The 20,579-nt window shown below is 37.6% G+C and overlaps 1 protein-coding gene across 2 annotated transcripts; it reads right to left on the reverse strand.

Moving 5' to 3' along the window:
- Positions 1–9,860: 9,860 nt before the first annotated feature.
- On the reverse strand, positions 9,861–19,076 carry LOC110608137 (respiratory burst oxidase homolog protein A). Of its 2 annotated transcripts, XM_021747345.2 has the most exons (14): positions 18,147–19,073; positions 17,896–18,055; positions 17,552–17,600; positions 16,877–16,990; positions 15,143–15,565; positions 12,850–13,236; positions 12,665–12,760; positions 12,394–12,509; positions 11,890–12,057; positions 11,625–11,784; positions 11,329–11,526; positions 11,110–11,238; positions 10,886–10,964; positions 9,861–10,798 (listed from the first exon to the last, which is right to left on the reverse strand). In XM_021747345.2, the coding sequence occupies exons 1-14, from the start codon at positions 18,808–18,810 to the stop codon at positions 10,689–10,691; spliced, it is 2,853 nt and encodes a 950-aa protein (XP_021603037.1). In that variant the 5' UTR covers positions 18,811–19,073; the 3' UTR covers positions 9,861–10,688. The 2 variants fall into 2 exon arrangements, 1 of the variants encoding a protein (XP_021603037.1); XR_002486825.2 differs by lacking the exons at positions 9,861–10,798; positions 10,886–10,964; positions 11,110–11,238 and having other exon boundaries at positions 11,382–11,526; positions 11,625–11,764; positions 18,147–19,076.
- Positions 19,077–20,579: the final 1,503 nt, after the last annotated feature.

Below are 20,579 nucleotides of genomic sequence, written 5' to 3' on the forward strand. Positions count from 1 at the left end.
ACCTGGAGGTGAACTGGGGCCCTCTATCTGACACTATCGAAACAGGAACCCCATGCAGCCTGACGATCTCATCCACATATACCTGCGCCAACTTGTCCACAGAGTAGCCATTCCTGACAGGGATGAAGTGAGCAGATTTGGTGAGTCTGTCCACAATCACCCATATGGAGTCCAATCTGTTGGACTCTGCCGGTAACCCCACTACGAAGTCCATAGCTATATTCTCCCATTTCCACTCTGGAATAGGTAGCAGGTTAAGCATTCCAGCCGGCTTCTGATGTTCCAGCTTCACCCTCTGACACACTTCGCAGGCTGACACAAACTGTGCCACTTCTTTCTTCATCGCTGGCCACCAATAAACTTTCCTCAGATCTCGATACATCTTGGTGGCTCTGGGGTGAATGCTGTATCTTGCATTATGAGCCTCCCTCATAATGTCTCCTTTTAGCCCTATGTCATCTGGTACACACAATCGACTCCCATAGCGGAGGATCCCCTTACTGTCAAATCTGAACTCACTGTCTTTGCCTGACTGAACAGTCCTGGCAATCTTCACTAACTCTGGGTCCTCATGCTGTTTCTGAGCCACTTGGTCCAGAAACACAGGTGTCACTCTCATCTGGGCCACTAAAGCACCGGTACCAGACAACTCCAACTGTAGACCTTCATCAATGAGCTTGTAAAACTCTTTCACCACTGATCTCCTCTCTGCCGTGATGTGGGATAGACTGCCTAGTGACTTTCGGCTTAGGGCGTCTGCCACGACATCCGCCTTACCCGGATGATACTGAATCTTGCAATCATAGTCACTCAGCAGCTCCACCCATCTCCTCTGTCTCAAGTTCAAATCTCTTTGACTCAGGATGTACTGCAGGCTTTTATGATCTGTGAAGATCTCACATTTTACCCCATAGAGGTAGTGCCTCCACATCTTGAGTGCAAAGATTACTGCTGCCATCTCAAGGTCATGTGTGGGGTAATTCAACTCATGCTTCTTCAGCTGCCTAGAAGCATAAGCAATCACCCTCTCATTCTGCATCAGTACACAACCCAGTCCCACACGGGACGCATCACAAAAGACTGTAAAGTCCTCATCACTAGATGGCAGAGCTAAAACTGGTGCTGAAGTCAACCTCTTCTTAAGCTCTTCAAAACTCTCTTCGCACTGGTCGGTCCACAGAAACTTTTGATTCTTCCTGGTTAGTCTGGTCAGAGGAGCTGCTATTTTCGAGAAGTCCTGAACGAACCTCCTGTAGTAACTTGCCAAACCCAAGAAACTCCTGATCTCCGTCACTGAAGTGGGTCTAGGCCAGTTAGCCACAGTTTCTGTCTTCTTGGGGTCCACCTCTATCCCATTCTCTGACACTACATGCCCCAAGAACGAAATGCTCCTCAGCCAGAACTCACACTTAGAGAACTTGGCATACAAGCCATGTTCCCTCAAGGTCTGCAAAACCAACCGCAGATGATGGGCATGCTCCTCTGCATTCCTGGAATACACCAAGATATCATCTATGAAGACAATAACAAAGTGATCCAGGTACTGGCTAAACACTCTGTTCATGAGGTCCATGAATGCTGCAGGGGCGTTAGTTAACCCGAACGGCATTACAAGGAACTCAAAATGCCCATATCTGGTCCTGAAAGCCGTCTTTGGCACATCCTCATCTCTGATCCTCAGCTGATGGTACCCAGATCTCAGATCTATTTTGGAGAAACAACTTGCTCTTGCTAGCTGGTCGAATAGATCGTCGATCCTTGGCAAAGGGTACTTGTTCTTGGTAGTGACTTTGTTCAACTGTTTGTAGTCGATACAGAGTCTAAGGGATCCATCCTTCTTTCTGACAAACAAGACTGGAGCACCCTAGAGTGAGGTACTCGGTCGGATGAAGCCCTTGTCTACCAGCTCTTGCAACTGTTCTTTCAATTCCTTCAATTCCGCTGGAGCCATCCTGTAGGGAGGGATAGAGATCAGTCGGGTTCCAGGCATCAATTCTATCTCGAACTCTATCTCCCTAGCAGGTGGTAAACCTGGCAACTCGTCTGGGAAGACGTCTAGAAACTCTCTAACCACTGGCACCGAGACGGGCTCTCTAACCTGACTACTAAGCTCTCTCACATGAGCCAAATACCCCTGACATCCCCTCCTAAGCAACCTACGAGCCTGAAGAGCTGATATCAAACCTCTAGGTGTACCCCTCCTGTCTCCTCGGAAGACTACCTCTGACCCATCCTGACCTCTGAACCTGACTACCTTGTCCCTGCAGTCCAAGGTAGCACCATGGGTAGATAACCAGTCCATCCCTAGAATGACGTCAAAATCTGTCAAGTCTAGAACCACAAGGTCGGCGGACAAGCATCTTCCCTCAACAAACACAGGACTACACTGACAGACTGACTCTGCCACTGATGGATCACACTTGGGTCCACTGACCCAGAGAGGACACTCTAACTCAGAGATCATCAATCCTAACCTCTGGACGGCTCTCGATGCAATAAAAGAATGAGATGCGCCCGGGTCCATCAAGGCATACACATCTGAACAACCAATGACTAAGTTATCTGCCACCACGGTGTTAGATGCATCTGCCTCCTGCTGAGTCATCGTGAAGATCCGTGCTGGAGCTAATGGACCTTCACCTCTGAAACCCACTGAAGAAGAGGCTGCCCCTCTCCCTCTACCTCTGCCACTGGTCTGAGTCGTGGCTGGAGCTGCTGGCTGCGCTACACTACCTGAAGCTGTCTGCTGGGACTGTTCCATCGGGGCTGATCTTGGACATTCTCGAGACATATGCCCCTCCTGACCACATCTGTAACAGGCTGTCGTCCCAAACCGACATACTCCCTTGTGTGGCTTACCACACCTTGCACAAACTGCATTATTCGCACCAGAGCTTGAGCCACTCCCTAGTCCCATACTGGACTTAACCTTGTTCCAGAACTTGTTCTTCTTGGACTTCCTGGGACCTCTGTCCCACTTCTTGCTACCTGAAGCTGCTGCACTCATTGAAGAAGAGCCTGGGGTCTTAGAACTAGAAGGCTGTGCCACTGACTGTTTAACTGTCCCCTGAACGATGGCAATGGCCTCCATTTTCCGGGCCATATCCACTATGGCATGGAAGCTCTCCCTATCTGCTGACTGGATCAAGGAGGAATATCTGGAGTGGAGTTTCATGATATACCTCCTTGACCTTTTCTGGTCTGAGTTAAGGTTTTGCCCTGCAAATGGCAACAACTCCAAAAATCTGTCTGTGAACTCCTCTACACCCATATCATCAATCTGCCTCAACTGCTCAAACTCTATCATCTTCAGCTCCCTTGAACTATCTGGGAAAGCCCATCCTGCAAACTCGTTTGCAAACTCTTCCCAAGACATGCTATCCACTTTCGGGTTCACATAATTCTTGAACCACTCTCGTGCCTTCTTGCACTTAAGTGTGAACCCAACCATCTGAATGGCTCTACTATCATCAGCCCCAATCTCATCTGTGATCACCTTGACCCTCTCAAGATACACAAACGGGTCATCCCTTTTTTCATACTGGGGAGCACCCAACTTCATGTAGTCGGTCATCTTGACCTTGCTCCCACTGGCTGAGCTAGGTCTAGAAGGTTGAGCAACTGGGGCTGCTGGTTCTGCTGGAGGAGGAGGAGGTGAAGCATCCCCTGGGGTAGGGTTTGCTGGATTTGGATAGTAAGGTGGGGGTGGATACATTGGGTATTGTGAATATGGTGGATAATAAGGTGGGTATGGCATCTGTGTGGGATAAAGGCTAAAGTTGTGGTAGTCCGATGTGCCTCCCATCGAATACCTAGGGTTTTGTGAGAAGGGTGGGTAGTAAGGTGGCTGAACAAATCCCGAGGCCTGGGTGCCTCCTTGGGATTCTCCCATTCCCTCTTCTGACATGCTAACTCCCAAACTGCCATCCCTCCTCTGCTCTACATCCATATCATCCCCCATGTCCTCTGACGCTCCTCCCTGAACTGTTCCTCTGACTGATTTGCTTATACCCAGATCCAAAGACCTTCTAGGGTCTCTTACTGCTCTTTCTCTGTTAGACCTACTAGACATTGCCCTAGGCAATGCTGGAGGACGGGCGCTCGTGCCCTCATCCTCAGGTGGTACTCCAGCCAATCTTGCTGATCGACGAGTTCCTCTCATCCTGTTTTCTGAAAAACAGTACACATCACATAAACATTAGCATCATATGGTTCATGTGGGCACACATGAACCCGCATCACACATCATAGCATATCATTAATGCACATGCATATAATCATAGCATTTCACATCATCATGTAAGACAGGACTCCACATCCTATCCTAGTGGACATGATCTTCCTATTGTGCTTGACCTTCTATAACATCTATGAGCCCGATACTCTAGGTCCGACCATATGAACCTAGGGCTCTGATACCATTCTGTAACGACCCGAAAATCGGACCGCTACCGGTGCTAGGATCCGGATCGTTTTAAGGCCGCTGGGACCCGTAGCAAGCCTGACATGTAACCTGTAAACCTGTTTAATCCCATACATGATCAACAATCATACATAAAAATTAAAACTTTTCTTTCATTCATTCTATCATGCACCAAACTCAACCTGTGCATGCACTGAACATAGTCATAATCATAAACATTGGCCCCTCTGTGGGACCTCATCAATGCCCCCAATGGGTGGCGTAACAAGTGTTGAGTTGGTTTACATAAGCATTACAAAACCTCTAAGATCATGTATTGAAAGGGATACCATACACATAGGGTCAAGCACAATCTCTAATCCTCAATATCATTACATTACATAACTATTCATAACTTTACAATTTCATCATGTCCACATTCTATCTATTACATAAAAATGACTTCAATACTCTTGCGGACCTCCTGGTCTACCCTGTACCTGCATACCTGGGGTTAAGGGGAAAGGGGTGAGCTACAAGAGCCTAGTGAGCAGAATCATAAAGCATTTAAAACACATGCTATCATGGAATGCATCACATCACAACTAATCATATCAAGGATGAACTTGTCACCATTTATCCCTCTACATATTCCAATCATGTCAGGGGCGTAGTGCAGGCCACACCTGGTCTTTCTCTTATACATAACATAACATACATGATCCATGGTGCCGGGGGCGTAGTGCAGGCCACGTCCGGTCTTTCTCTTACATAGTGCCAAGGGCGTAGTGCAGGCCACACCTGGACTTCCATATCATATCATCACGTCATAACATATGAGGGCTAATGGATCATTCAACATTCATCCACATCAACAACATATTATGCAATGCAACATATTCGTGATTTCTAATGCAAACAACCTAAAATATCACATGGCATCCTTGATGCATGAACATGCTCAAAACTGATTTATTTACTTGAAATATAAAGAGTTATTCTACTCACCTCTGGCTAGCTTTGACACTGACTGAAGCAACTGACTCACTGCTGGGGTCCTCGGTTCCTTGGGTCCGAACCTACACAGGTGGACTCAAATGAGGGACCAAACAACTAGAACATAACTCTAAAAACATCCCCCAAAAACGCCCTAAAACATCATGAAACAACCATAGAAGAACATGCAAAGGAGGCCTGGACAGGGCACTTTCGGCGGCAGGTTCGGCGGCCGAAAGTCCCTCCAGAGCCGAAAGTCAGGCAGTTTCGGCGGCACCTTCAGCGGCCGAAACTCCCAGACAAAGACGAAACTCATGCATGTTCGGCGGCACTTTCGGCGGCCGAAACTGCCAGACAGAGACAAAAGTCTCCTTTTGGGGGCAGGCTTCGGCAGCCGAAAGGCTTGCCTCCCCAGCCATGTTCGGCGGCCGAAAGTCCTTCGGCTGCCGAACCTGGTTTCTGCCAAAGGGCAGAAACTTGGCTCCTTTTGCACATTTCGCCTCCAAACCTTCCAAACATGCATCAAACCTATTCTACAACACACAAACACAAGCATACATGTTCCTAGGGGCCACAAATCATCATAAACCCCATCTACAACACATCAAGCACACATTACAAGCCACATTGCTCAAAAACTCATCAAAAACCCATAAACTCAACATAAGTTTACTTATGCATTTTCTACCCCAAGAACTTCATAAAACTTACTTAAAACATACAATGAGCTTGAGATCGGCTCTTACCTCTTGAAGATCGAGAGAGAGACGACCTAAAACTCGGAGGTGGGAGAGATTGGGTTCTTGAACCTCCAAGCTCCAAAACTTTGCTCAAAAGCTCAAATCTTCAAAACAAAGTTAAAACAAATGAAAAACTTGAAAGATCTAGAGGAAAAACATCAAAGATCGGTGAGGGATGGCGGAGAGCTCACCTTGGCCGAAAATGGGGAAAAAGCTCGCCTGTTTTCGGCTAAGGGACCCTTTTATAGTGGCTGTCCAGGCCACGTTCGGGGGCCGAATGTGCCTCCGCATGCATGCCATGATCGACGGCCGAACTTGAGGTTCGGCGGCCGAACCTGAGCTCCCCTCACTTATGCCTTCGGGGGCCTAAGGCTCACCCGAAATGCATGCATGTTCGGCGGCCGAACCTGAGCTTTCCTCCAAGGTTGTTTTTATTCAAAAACTCATTTCCTCTTTTCTTAAAATCATCAAAAACATTAAAACATTTCATGAAAACATGGTTTTACCCTTCTAGAGGTCTCCGACATCCGAGATTCCACCGGATGGTAGGAATTTCGATATCGGAGTCTAGCCGGGTATTACAATTTTCTAGTCTGAGTTACTATAAATGGTAGTAAAAAGTGTCCGTCCTAAATGTTTACAGATATCATCTCAATCACGCATAAATGTATTAGTTTTTATTTGTTTATGGTTTCCTTGCCTCATCTAGGTTAAACTTTTTATACAATCAATGATGGAATCATCCAATCTCATGTGCCAATTGTTGTCTAAGAGAAAATTGTGTTAGCATCTTCAAACAAATTATGGTGTAGGATTGAGATAGAAGATTTAATGAAGATAGTATATAAAGCCACCTTAGCCATTTGAAAACTTTGAAAAGAGATCATGGTGATGATTTTGGTGACTTCTTTCATACCAAATCAAAGGCTGATGTGAAGGTTCTTATTTTAGTCCTTTGGTATCTACTGTTTTAACCTTAAGCTTGCAGCCTCTCAACAAAGCTAGTCAATCCACTTATCTTAAAAGCTCAAAAACTAGCTAGACATTCAAGAATTCATACAAGATACGTATTTGTATATCAAAGATTGACTCATTTTAGATTATATTTGTAACGGTCAGCTGCTTTCGCTGCGGAAGCTGTCCCATATCGAGAGATTATAGAAAATCAGAATTGTATATAATAGCTAGCACAAAACTATTAAATAACTTGGGTTAACCATTTTGGGCCAAGTGAAAAGTGGATCAAAAAATTGTTTGGGTCAATTTGGGCCGGGCTGTTTCAATTGGGTATCAAAGCCACTCTTAGTCAGACAAATTGTGCGAAACTAGTGGGCCTGCAAGGAAAGGGCTACCCGTGAGAGACGAGGTGGAGTTATCCGAGGTACTAGCGAACCACAATATCCGAGGGTCAGATCCTGATTAACAATTGTAACCGATTCAGTTGTGACGAGGACATCGTAAATTTAGTGGGATCGAGTGTAACGGTCGCTTCCGCTGCGGAAGTCGTCCCACCGGGAAATTATAGAAAATCAGAATTATATATAATAGTTAGTGCGAAACTACTAAATAACTTGGATAAAAATATGTATCGCAGCTCTACATACTTTAATACCAATTAGGTCGGTAATTTTAATGATATGAGAGATTCTACGATGATTATTGTTATAAATATTGGTAATCACTACAGAGAAATTCTTATTTGAACTCGGTGCATAGATTTAAAACATAACTTAAGTTGTACATAGGACGTTTTTAGAATATTGATATTTTAACTAATTTTCAAATCTAGATATTTTATCAAATTCCAAATAAATCTAATTTAACTTTTTTAATCAAAATTTGTAATTTCAAGTATTAAAAATATTTACTAATTATTATATCAGAATTTATTTGGAGTTAAAATAATATTTATATTCTATATAGACAAAAATCAAATTTATATTCTATATAGAAAAAAATCAAATTAATTATTATTTAAATTTTGGTGAAAAGTTTAGAAATGTATTATAAAACTTCTGCTGTGATTACTTTGATTTCATGTATGTGTAGTATGTACGAGTTTATGGGTGGACCCAAACCTTTATCGCAGGGTGCGCCAAATCTTTTTTCTTTTCTTTTTTAAAATGAAAATTAAAAATTAAAATATTAGAATTTGAATCTCTTAAATTTATTTAAATACATTTATCAGAAAATTCTAAATAAATTTATCAAAAAATTAAATCTGTGAATATAGAGTCTTTGAAATCTTGAAAGCAACGGTTGAATTTTTTCTTAATATTATAGGACTTGTCAAATTATTTGGTTCGAACCAATCGAAGCAAATAATACAAATTATAAATTAGTCTCTATTTATTTGTAAAAAAATAATTTATAGTTAAAAAAGTTTTTATAAAAAATATATTTTAATAAAATAATTTATTTTTCGTTATATAATTTTAATTTAAAAAATAAAATTTATTAATAAATTTATATATAAAAATTTTAAGGTAAAAAATTACTCTCTTCTAAAAAAAACTATTTTTTTAAAAATCGTTTAATTTTTTATATCGAAAATATTTTTTTAATTAAAATTTTAAAATATTTTAAACGTTATAAAATATTTTTGAAATATTTTTGGTGAAATAAATAAATTATTAAATTCAATTTATTCATTTGAGTTTATTGTGTTTAGATTTTTTTTTCTCAAATTTTATATTATTTTATTGTAGACGTATTATAAATTTTATAAATTATCGAGTTTACCCTTATCCCATATCTTCAGCTTAAAATTCTAGATTTGACGGTGCTTCCATCAGAATTTGAGAGCTGGAAACAGCTTGTGATATCCACAATGAGGGATATACCATCATTTGAGAAGGTGGTTATTGATGATGAGTGGGACTGCAACTCAGTATTTATGATAGCCATGTATTAAGTACAAAAAATCAATTCAATGTTAAAAATATAAAAAATAAATAAATAAATTTAACAAAATCAAATCAATTTACAGGTAACGTCAAGAAGGCTAGCTAGTATAAAGATTTAGTTACACATGGTGGAACACCAAGTTATTTGATTCCTAAGCCCTAAGAATTCCCATCTCTAATTCCTTTTTAGCTCAACTTGCCCTGAACATGCAAAATATTTCTTTTACACGCCCAAAGCGTGTCGTGCTCCAGAGGAGTTCTGTTTGCATCTTTTTTGCTCCTTTGAATGCAGAATATGCTTATGGGATATACTTTAGGCTTGTTGGATAATTTGCTTGTGCATTTTAATGCCCAATTTGACTTTGTAGCTTCTATTTCCCACTTCTTTTTCTCATTTTTCATCTATCAACCCAAGATGAAGGTGCTTTACTCCAATTCAACCCTAAACATACCGAAGTGATGGTGAAAACAAAAACTATGAAATTATGCTAGACGAAATAAAACCCAATTAAAATTTAATAAATACATGCATAAATCAATAAAATCTAAGCAAAAAATTGCTAATATCTTATATAAATTTTGCAATATCACCACCTTTTTTTGTAAGCAAGAAGATTTATTCTTAAAAGGGAACAAGAAAAAATAACAAGATGACATCTTGATGATCCTACAAACAATAACAACAAAACAAAGAAGATGAGATAAAATGAGAATAAGGGCAAATAGCAATAGACGGAAAAAAGCAACAACAGATACTTAGCAACCTGCAGAAACATAAAATCAAAGCAACTATGACAACCTCCTTAATACCAAAAGTAAGAGCTATCAACAATCTATAATACCTTCATTAATAATAACTAAAAATATCATTGTGTCCCTCATCATTAAAAAAAAAAAAATAGGGTGTACAGCTTCAACCAATACAAAATTAATTACTTGGTAATAGAATGGACCCCATATGTTGTTGATGGTATCCCAAAATGTTCCATACAAAAATAGATAATATTCCACCTCGGACATCTTCCTGGCCAAAAGTTGGAAACAGAAGGTTCGAAGACAAAAGTCCATGAATTTACATAATTTGCTTAATTATTGTAATCAAGAGTGCGAGTGGATTTGACTGGTGCCAGCATTCAAATTCTAGAAGGATTCTTTGTGCCCCACTTACAAGAAAAAAATTTGTCAAATTCAAAGCACATACCTATCACCTCCTGAGTACAAAGAATGAAAAACCGTCCTCATTTATCCACTTATGGATGTCTGCCAATCATGGATCGCCATATCCTTGTCAATTAAGTATACCTCTCAATTGTAGCTGTAACGCACTCTCATCCCCTTGCAATCGCTTTAGTTCTTCCACTATCACTAAATGAACTCGCTATGGTTACCAGTGAAACCCCCTTGTCATCTCATCAGCCACAATAACTTTCTAGCTGGCTTGGTGTGCTATACACTTGAGAATAATAGATGTTTGTTTATGTATATATCTTCCTTTTTTTTTTTTTTGCTTTCCTTTTTTAACCCTTATCCACTGAGGGCTGTACAATGCTTCAGAATTATTATTGTGCAGGTAGAGTTGTTAAGAATTGAGGGAAGTGTATTGCAAGTAGAAGTTATTTACGCACCCAATGTACTTTTCAGAATTTAGAAATGCTCTTTGTGGAACTCAAACTTGGTGGAACCTTTTTGATTGAACTCGTAACAGAGCTTGCTGAGTTCTTTGGCCAAGACAGGTGCACCACAGTAAAAAACACCTGCTCCAAGAACCCCAAAGGTATTATTGAAAGCAGCAAAAGTAAGTAAGGTCTTTTTTACTTAAGATGTTTGGAAGATGCATTTACCTATCCTTGCATTACAGTGCTTAGAACATAATTTAGAGAGAACCTTCTTCCAATTAGGCCTTGCAAAATGGGTTCGCACCTGATAAGAAAATTGGATAACATTTAGAAAGGCAAAAAATAAAAAATAAAAAATTGAGTCCTCTATAATTGCGATTTTGGTGATCAAATTGCAGGGCAACAAAAGATGTTGGAAGAAAACAAGAATTTAATGTCAGAAACGTTACCCTAGTGCCAGAAACAATGTCCACTCCGTTCTTGGCATGGTTTAGGGCTTGGACCATGGTAATGAGGGTTGATCGGGCGTCACCTTCTTCATAAACACTGGTCAAATAATTGTGCATTTCAATCACACCCTGGAGTTCCAACAAAGAGTTAACAATCAATAAGGAAATCTAGACAATTCTTTGGAGATAATTATATGATTCCAAGCTAAATTGGCATACCCTTTGATCAATGTCTGCGACTTCATTCATGACCCCTTTGAACCAATCGAAGGAACCTTGTTCCCTAGTTACCCAATAGAAATAAGCATTGGTAGTCCTCATAGTCTTTTTTCGTTTTGGAGAAGTTCTAGTATGAGTCGAAGCATCATTACTACCAACACTTAAATCTGAAGTCCTGCTGATATCTGATCCCAAGTCCTGAAACGTTGAGCATCAGAAATATGAATTTTGCAAATTTCTGATATAAGGGAATATGCTAAAGAATGAAAAACTGTAGCAAGATTCTGGTTACTTACTGCCTGCTCCTCCATTTTGACAATGTTGTTAAGCAAATCTTTTAGAATGCTGATGAAAGGTGTGGCTCCAATTCCAAGACCGACTAGTAAAAGCACATCATATTTCCGGTAGTCTTGTGCTGGGGCGCCGTAAGGGCCATCTATTAAGAGCTTTGGCAAACTGTTATGACATAATGACGTTAAAGAACAGTATTGTACTCACAAAATGCTATCCAAAGGTAAAGGACGAACAATTAAAAAATGTACGTAACCACTTAGTCAGTACCTTTTTTTGGTTGTTTCGTCGGCCCTGAGAAGCCCACTCTTCCCAGCTACAGGACGTTCACAGGCCTCGGAGAAGACCCTTTTAAGTTCTTGGGTCCAGTCACCTAGCTGCCGAATGTGAACACTAAGGTAGTCATCACCAGGAGCTGAGGTAATGGAAAATGGATGCCTGGATACCAAAAAAAGAAAACGACATTATGTTAAGCAAAAAGGAGTTAAATTTTCATAAGTTAGGCCACAACGGATTTCCTTTGAGGCCAAATTGAAAATTGTACAGTTCCAGTATTTGGCCAAAGCCAAAATGAAGATATTATCTACATATAATGTGTAAGTTTCGCGAACAGAAACTGCATTAGCCATGTCCCACATTTCACAGGTCATCTCCCACTTGCAAGACCACTGAAAGTGGCTAGAATACTTACATATCCAGTAGCACAGGAGCTAGATCTACAAGGAGTGACCAACACTCAAAGAAGTGATATAAGGAACATCATTAGTAACTTACCACTCAAATGGAGAAACGGCAGGGCACTGGACGAACATGTATTGCCCACTCTTATATCGAAACTGGGAAGGCTTTGACATCTGCAATGTGAGGACATTGCCAGGGTAAATTGCAACCTGAATATTTTGCAATTGAACAAAAGTTAGAGCATCTTAAACTCCAAAGAGAAACTTTGGACTATAGGCATAAATATCAAAGAACCACAATTAGCTCGGCCTTAATTACGAAAATGTGTTTCCAATTTGGATGGTCTTTAGGATTTTGTGCTTACCTTCCGAAGCTGGACGGAATAGAAGCCAGAACGAAAAAATCTCAGGGCTCTTTCTCCAGCATATAGTAAAACTGGAACAGCAAGGTACATCCATGTCTGCAGATGTGAAGTCACTCTTCAATTTACGCTTTCAGGGTTGTCAATAAAATCCTTGTAATTGATAAAGAAAAGTTGTTGAATTATACCGTTTTCAGGTACCATTTATGCACTAGATAGAGGAGTACACCATGGATGATGAGCAGGATATAGACAAGGACAAACAGGTGGTGTGAATACCAGAATGCATTGAAGCCGGTGAGTCTATCAAAGGGTTTTGGAAACTTAATTAGGCTCCGCCTGAACCACCGTGTTGCAAGCGTAAATGCAATTGCCATGAAGATAACCATTAGAATTCCAGTCACGCCCTCAGCCCCTTTGACCAATTTCGCATAACTGGGTTTATGTTCCCCAAAGTCATCGCGCAGATAATTCTTATACTCTTGATCCGATGAATTTATCAGCCTCGGAAAATCACAGGCAAGGTGGTTTCCAGCATGGAGAATAACACCAATTACAATTGCAGCCGCAATAGTCTGCACACATGTATCAATTAAGGACACTAAATGATGAATGTGCTCTACTGCATTAAATTTAATATAAGCTTCCTGCTAGTTAATTTTTTGGGATATCATAATATTGAATATCTATGAATCTCCTCACAGTTGCATTGGTTGTTGTGTAAGTTAGTAGATGGATAAGTCGAATATAAATACAATCACATATGAGAACGAGTTTGACAATCAATTAAATTTAATAATTATATTGAGATTTATATAATAACTAATTAGAGTATATAATATATACACGAATCTACTTATGAAAATGTAATATAATGAGGGTAAAGTTTATTCTCAAATGAGTTTATACTCTTTCCAGTCTCACTCTGTAGTTTTCTCTTGATTTCCGAAAAACACAACTGTAATAGTAGAGAATATGTTATATGCATTAGTATAATCTCGGGATTTCTCACTTTTTTTTTCCTTAAGATTTGTGAAAGTGCATTTAACTGAAAAAAACAAACACAATAAAAAAATGCTAAGTATGCTCAATCGGGATTCATACAGGTCATGACTTCCCATAACATCACTTAGATGACCGAGTTTTTCACCTAAAGTAAAAAATCCTTGCGTACACACCGAGGCAAGAGTTCGTATAATGAGCATTGTCGGTCCAGAAACAGAGGATGCATGAACTAGCGGGTTCATGCTGTTTAATTTAAGTTTTTTTTTTTTTGAATCAAGTTTAATTTAAGTTTGTGTTTTTCATTTTAATTTTAATTTAATAAAATTTATACGCATTCGATTATATACATTTAATTAATTAAAATAATATATATATATTAAAATTATAATAAGTCACACGTATAAAAATATATTAATGATTTTTTATTAATAAATATATGAACATGGGAAGAATTTTTCATCTTAACTGGCTTAAGGAGTTTCAAAATAAAAAAAAAAAGTCTGAAAATTGTTATTGATTATAACTGAAAAATCAAATTGAAATTATATCTTTAAAAATATTTTTAAGGATCCCTAATTTTATTGCAAATAATGTTGTAAGAAAGATATGATACCGTGAGTAAGAATTAATTATCATTTATTTGTTGTTCTTCTAGTACACCACCATCTTGCAAGATTAAGTAAGAGAAGAAAATAAGTAAAATTTTGGCAACCTCGCTCCGTTCCGTAATCGGACAAATATTTGTCATTTTTCTACAGGCCTTTTTTAATATTATATTTTAAATAATATAATTTAACATTTTAATTTTGTTTCTCTAAATATTCTGTTATAAGAATGTACCAATATATTATTTTTAGAGTACAATGGAAATTAAAAAAGCCATATACGTTTAAAAATAATATGTTCATAATAGCAAATATAATAATAAGCATATTTAAAAAATATTTTCTTAAATATTATATTTAATATTTAAGAAATGATAATAAAAATTCATTTCAAAAAAAAAAGAAATGATAATAAAAATCATAAGGAAATTTTTGCTTCAAATATTAATAAATATTTTTAAAAGCAACTGATATAATTTTGTATTTCAAAAAGTATTTAAAATATGTATTACTTAATTTTAAATTTTAACCTAAATTGCTTAGTATATCATTTTATTAATTTTTTTAAATTATATTAATTTAAAATTTTTTAATTCAACCAATTCATTATTAAGCCAGGGGTTGCATCTACTTAATACTGACTGCATAACCACATATGAGACTATGGAAGGCTATTCAATTGTCAACTTATGCTGCGTGTACATGTACGACTCCTAATAGAATATTTAAAGTATACGCGGCCGATATGGCAAGATGGACCATCATGTTGACTTTTAGGTAAAGTCTCCTCTATAGGGCCCAAGAATAAGAAAAATTATTCAATAAACGTATACAATAAGCAATAGAAGCAATAGGATGTTCTGGGATGTACCTTGTGAAAATTAATGTTGTCGTCAAAAGGCACGAAGTAACCCAATCTTGTGGATCTGAGCCAGGTGATGGTATTTCTACAAACTGGCAAGAGAATGAGAGCCATGTTGAGCTTCAAAGTCTCTGCTGCACCTTTAGCCGTTAGGAGACAATAACCCATGACTATGAAAGCATTTTTTTGCTTGTACTGGAAGAATTTCCAAGTGAACAAACCGATCATTATCAAGACCCATAACGCCAAAACCCAAATTCTCTTCCAATTCTCTTGTAAAAAATAAATTAGTTGTGTGCTTAACCTCCTTATTGGGCCTCTCTTTCTTAGTCCTTGTAAGTTTTGGCTCAAAGCCTGGCTGGTGTAGCTTAGTGCTTGACTATAGTTGAGATACGTGTCCTTTTGGAGAAGAAGCGTCTCCAATTGCCATAGCTGCATCAGCACCCAACGAACAGGGCAACAAAACATCAGCAAGTGACCATTACTGAAGGGACAAGAGAATCTTAATCATGTCAACTTATATCACTACCAATGCAGCACGCGCAATAGTACGTAACTAAGTGTATGTGGTCGGCTAAGACTGACAAGAGGGTACCACTACCTTATCTCACATGGGTACCCAATAACTATAAATGTCAAGAGCCAAAGGTGACAGGAATGTGAGTTCAAATCATCGATCATAAATTACAGGTAAGGTATGACACTTCAATATTATTATAAATAATAGCACCCTCATTCCGAATATTTGTGTTTCTCCTTTTCTTATAATTAAAGCATAATTCACCAGATGACTTAGATGTTAAATTAAAATCTAGAAGATGATAATGACAGAAAATAAAATAATACCAACCCTACCAAAGGGACATATAAAACTAATTCTGAACGGTTGTGTGCTGAGATGATGTTGACGGTGGATTAGGAGTTGGTGATGACCAAGTGATGGTGTGAAATGGTCTTGAAAATAAATAATGACGGCAATACCTCAACAGTGATGCACAATAAATTGTTTCCATTTTTATTGCAACTGTTTGTAAAACTAAAATCTTGTGCTTTTAATGTCCGCAAAAGCAGCTCGCTCTCTCTCTCTCTCTTTTTTTTTCTTTCGTTGTAAGCAGCCTATATATTTTCTTTTACCTAAAATGATTTACATAATTTGTTAGTCTATTTTAAAATCCCGTTCCTATAAGAAGGATTCATATTGACTGAGAAAAAATGTAAATAGAGTCGCGGAGGAAAAACCGAAAAAGAGAACAAGAGGCACACCCAAAGCTGTTCACCTACCAAATGTTTTTCAAGATATGTAGAAAAAAGCTTACTTAACCAAATTAATTATACCATTTCTTGAACTGCCTTTTCTTCTTCCAGCGCGTTTGATCTTGGGTACACGGTTGAACAACATTATAACCTTAACCCAATTGTTGGAAGATTTGGTGATTACTTGCCTAACGATGGACTTCGGAAGATTTTTTTTTTTTCTTTATAAAATAAAAAAGCATTGCCGTACTCTTTTTTTTTTTTTAAAGTGCAAATATCATTTAAAAAAAAAAAGGAAATCACTGGTCAAATTTGCTATGATTAAGCAAATTTAGAACTTCTATGAAAATGAAACTATATTGTCAAGTTTACTGTATCATAATGCAGAATCTCTGTAGCTTTTCCTAAATGCGAGTAAGAAAAAGAGGGTAATGCAAAAATCACTGTAACATTGAAATAGACGCGTATGGACGAAGTTACAAGACCCACCTCAATATAGCCAAGTCTTTCAGGATCCAGCTCTTCCATGATCAAAGCTGCGTATTCCTCTGCTTGTTCCTTTAATCGTGACAACTTGTTTGCAGATGCACTTAGCATGATAATCTACCAAATTTTAACAAACAACAAAAAAACCGTTAATTTTTTAACAATAATTTCCTATATATTCAAAGCCGAAAATTATATATAGAGCTTAATTGACTAAAAAGCCCCCACCAAACCCACTTGAGAACGTAATAATAACTTTTGGAGGTAAATTTGATAAATTTAAGATGCAATCTGTCAACCCCAGAAATACCCTAATTTTTGAAATAATAATGAACATAGAATAATTATAGATATGTTCATTGGCAATATGGAAAGAAGGAAACGTCAGAGACAGAAAAATCGAGACATGATTAATTATATTGGAGTAGTTATTTTTTAATTTCATGGATTAAGGTCACCGAATACTCGCCTACCGTTGATTATTATAAACAAGACGCCACCCTGTAGGCTATAAACCAAATAAGTGTCACTTTGGTAGTAGATAATTTATTTTTTGCTAGAACGTGACAGGGTGGCTAATTCATGCATATTATTGCAGCCCAACTAATCAATCAAAGATTAATTTATTTGTAGTCGATAACGAGAAAGGCATGATTTTCAATATAATTTCTTTAGTACCTCTTTTACTTCTTCTTCCGTAATTCTCCCATCATCATTCTTGTCCACCCTGTAATACAACTTACAAGATTACATGAAGTGTAAGATTAATCACTCAACTAAAGCAAAAATTAAATTCTAGATTATTTTTTATTATAAAAAAAAAATTATAGATTGTTTTAGTAATAGTTCTGGCACGGATCAAAAGACTGTTCTATCCTTACTTATCTCCAGCACTGTTGACTGCGGAGCTGTCGTAAAGGGTACCCTCGAATTACTCTTAGTTGAAGAAATTATGTAATGTTGAGAGCAGCGGATTAATTATTTTCAAAAGATTCAAATTAATCATATAGTTTAATGCGTACATGTCGAAGAAGATCTGCAGACGAGAATCGAAGCTTTGATCGGTGATCTGTGACCAGAACTCGTAAAGCTCGTCTCTGGTGACCTTTTCCACTTTTAACCTCCGTCTCCTACCCAATGCATCGAAGAGTTCAAGAGCAAACTCCTTGGAATCTCTCATACCTTCAAAACGGCAAATAAAATAAGAAAAATCAAAGAAAACATTGATTTTCACAAAGCTAGGGAAATCCATTTAAAATGTTTGATTAGAAACCTATGCATTGGGCAAAATCGGCTCGATAAAGATAACCATCTTTGGCAAGCTTCTCGAAATTGATTTGAACTTCGTTCCATGCATCTACACCTTTGCTTTTACAGTTACTCATAAACCTCAATCCACGCAGCGCTTTCTGAGCACCGGAACGAGTCCGGTCCATCTGTGCCCGCTGCTTTCTCAAAGCTCGAGCAGCCAGAGCCGATTCAAATCCACCTCCACCTCCACCATTGCTCGGCGAAGCCGACAACACCTTCGTCGCGTGTCCATGGCTCCAAGAAAACCTCCTTAACTCAGCTTTCAACTCCTGCGAAAACTGCCTCGCTTTGGCCACAGCCTCCGCCTTCAACTCCTGCGAGAACTGCAAAAGTTTATTCGACGAACTCCGCCTGATCGTCGGTGATCTCGAGACAGATGCAGAAACAGACAGCGGAGTAGCCACTCCAGCTGAAGCAACTCCATTTCCATCTTCAATATTAACAACCGCGGCCGGCTCAACACTCCGGAGGACAATAGTGTCATCATTCTGAAAATCAAGTGTGACTTCAACGAACTCTTCAGCAGTATTGGAATCAATACCGGGAGACGTTCCGGAACCGAGCGTTTCCTTGCCGGTGACAGTATCGGAGGCCCAACGTCGCTCATGTTTCGGTAATCCCTTCATTGAAATGTATCCAATAAGAATTTTAATGCGGGATAGGAAAAGTGAGAGTGAGTGATTTGTTAAAGAAGCGAAAGAAGTTTATATATTAGTATTAGTCTTTGAACGCGTTGGGAATCTAATGGAAAAGACAAACACGCGGTGTCCTCAGCTCTAGAGAGAGAAAACTTTTCATGATCGGGAATGGAAAATGGAAAAGAGAGAAAAAAGACAAAGCTTCTGCACTACAGAGATAGAGAGAGAGAGAGAGTGCAGGGGGACCGAGGAAGAACCAAGTAAATGTTTATATACAAATGCACATGAGAGCCATGAGCCCCCACTCAAAAGCATTCCTCTTATGTATATAAATGCATCATGACATCTAAAAATTTTGTAAAAATGTAATTTATTAACTGTATATTTTAAAATAAATAAAATTTGTACTTTATTATGCGATAATTAACCCTCCGCTTTATGTTATTCATTTTATGAAAAAAAATTAAATAAATTTTTATAAAACTATGCTAGATTTCAATTTTTTATAATATAAATTTTTAAAAATTAAAAATATTAAATTCTTTCTTTTTATATAAATTATTAAAAATAAATTAGGGTAACAGATTCTTTATTTTTTCAAACGAACGCTGCAGGCTATTGGTACGTATCTCCGCCTTTCGTTGTCATGGTGCAGTGGCAGCTTAGCAAAATAACGCGTTTATGTTAGGGAGGAGAGAGAGAGAGAGAGAAAAAAAAAAAAAAAAAAAAAAAAAAAAGGAAAAACAGAAAGAAAGAAGCAAATGGTCCTAGATAGGGAGAGATATGCGAATGGAGGTGGGGCCGTTGATTTTAGGCCTTTTAGGGTCGACGGCGTGGATGGGTTTTCTGAGTCAGCTTCTTTACCTACAAATGGAGGAATTTTTTTTTTTTTTTAATTTCTCTCCATTGTAAAGTAGTATCTTTATTTTATAAAACTAAAAATAATAATGCTTTTTCTCATTTTAGAAAAATGGAATATGTAAGTGGGAAAAAAAAAACAATATAAACTCAAAGTGCACATTTTTCTTCTGACAAGAAAAGGAATGAACATGGATTTTTTTAAAAAAATAAAATAAAAATAAAAACATGAGAAGAGGGCTTTTTGCCTACTAAAAACAATCTCATATAAGGTCTTGAGAAAATATTTTCTTTTTCAAATCAGCGTATTTTCAGACAACACTAAATCTATAAAATGAGGTAAGATGCAGTCACCATTCAAAAAAATTTTTAAAAAATAATAAATCAAGCTATTGTAAAGTAAATTTTACTTTTATTTTCGGTATTGTCCTGAATCCTTATGCTATTATTGTTATTTAAATTCCCTTTATATTTTTTTTTTGAATAAAAAATTCCCTTTATATTTATCTTTCTTTTGTTTTACTAAAAATTTAATGCAAAAGTTCCAAATTCAAGTATTTTTTTATGAAAAGCTCCAAACTCGAATTTAAATCATAGATTTAAAATATTAAATAAAAATAGTAATTCAATTCAATTCATACACTAATTTCATCAGGAATCATAAAAAATTACAAATAAAAATAACCATAAAAAGAAAACTAATCATACTAAGCTCAAAAAGATTTATACAATTTTAAGAAATATAATAAATACATTAAAGCTTATGATAAATAAATAGCTCATAAACATAATATTAGTTATTTTGAATAATTAAACTTTATAAAAACATAAGTTCCATGTTCTAAGCCAAAGTGATAGATTTTTTTTCAAAATCTTCAAAATTAAAAAAAAAAATTAAT

The sequence above is a fragment of the Manihot esculenta genome, chromosome 1 (assembly GCF_001659605.2).
Source record: "Manihot esculenta cultivar AM560-2 chromosome 1, M.esculenta_v8, whole genome shotgun sequence".
Classification (NCBI taxonomy): Eukaryota; Viridiplantae; Streptophyta; class Magnoliopsida; order Malpighiales; family Euphorbiaceae; genus Manihot; species Manihot esculenta.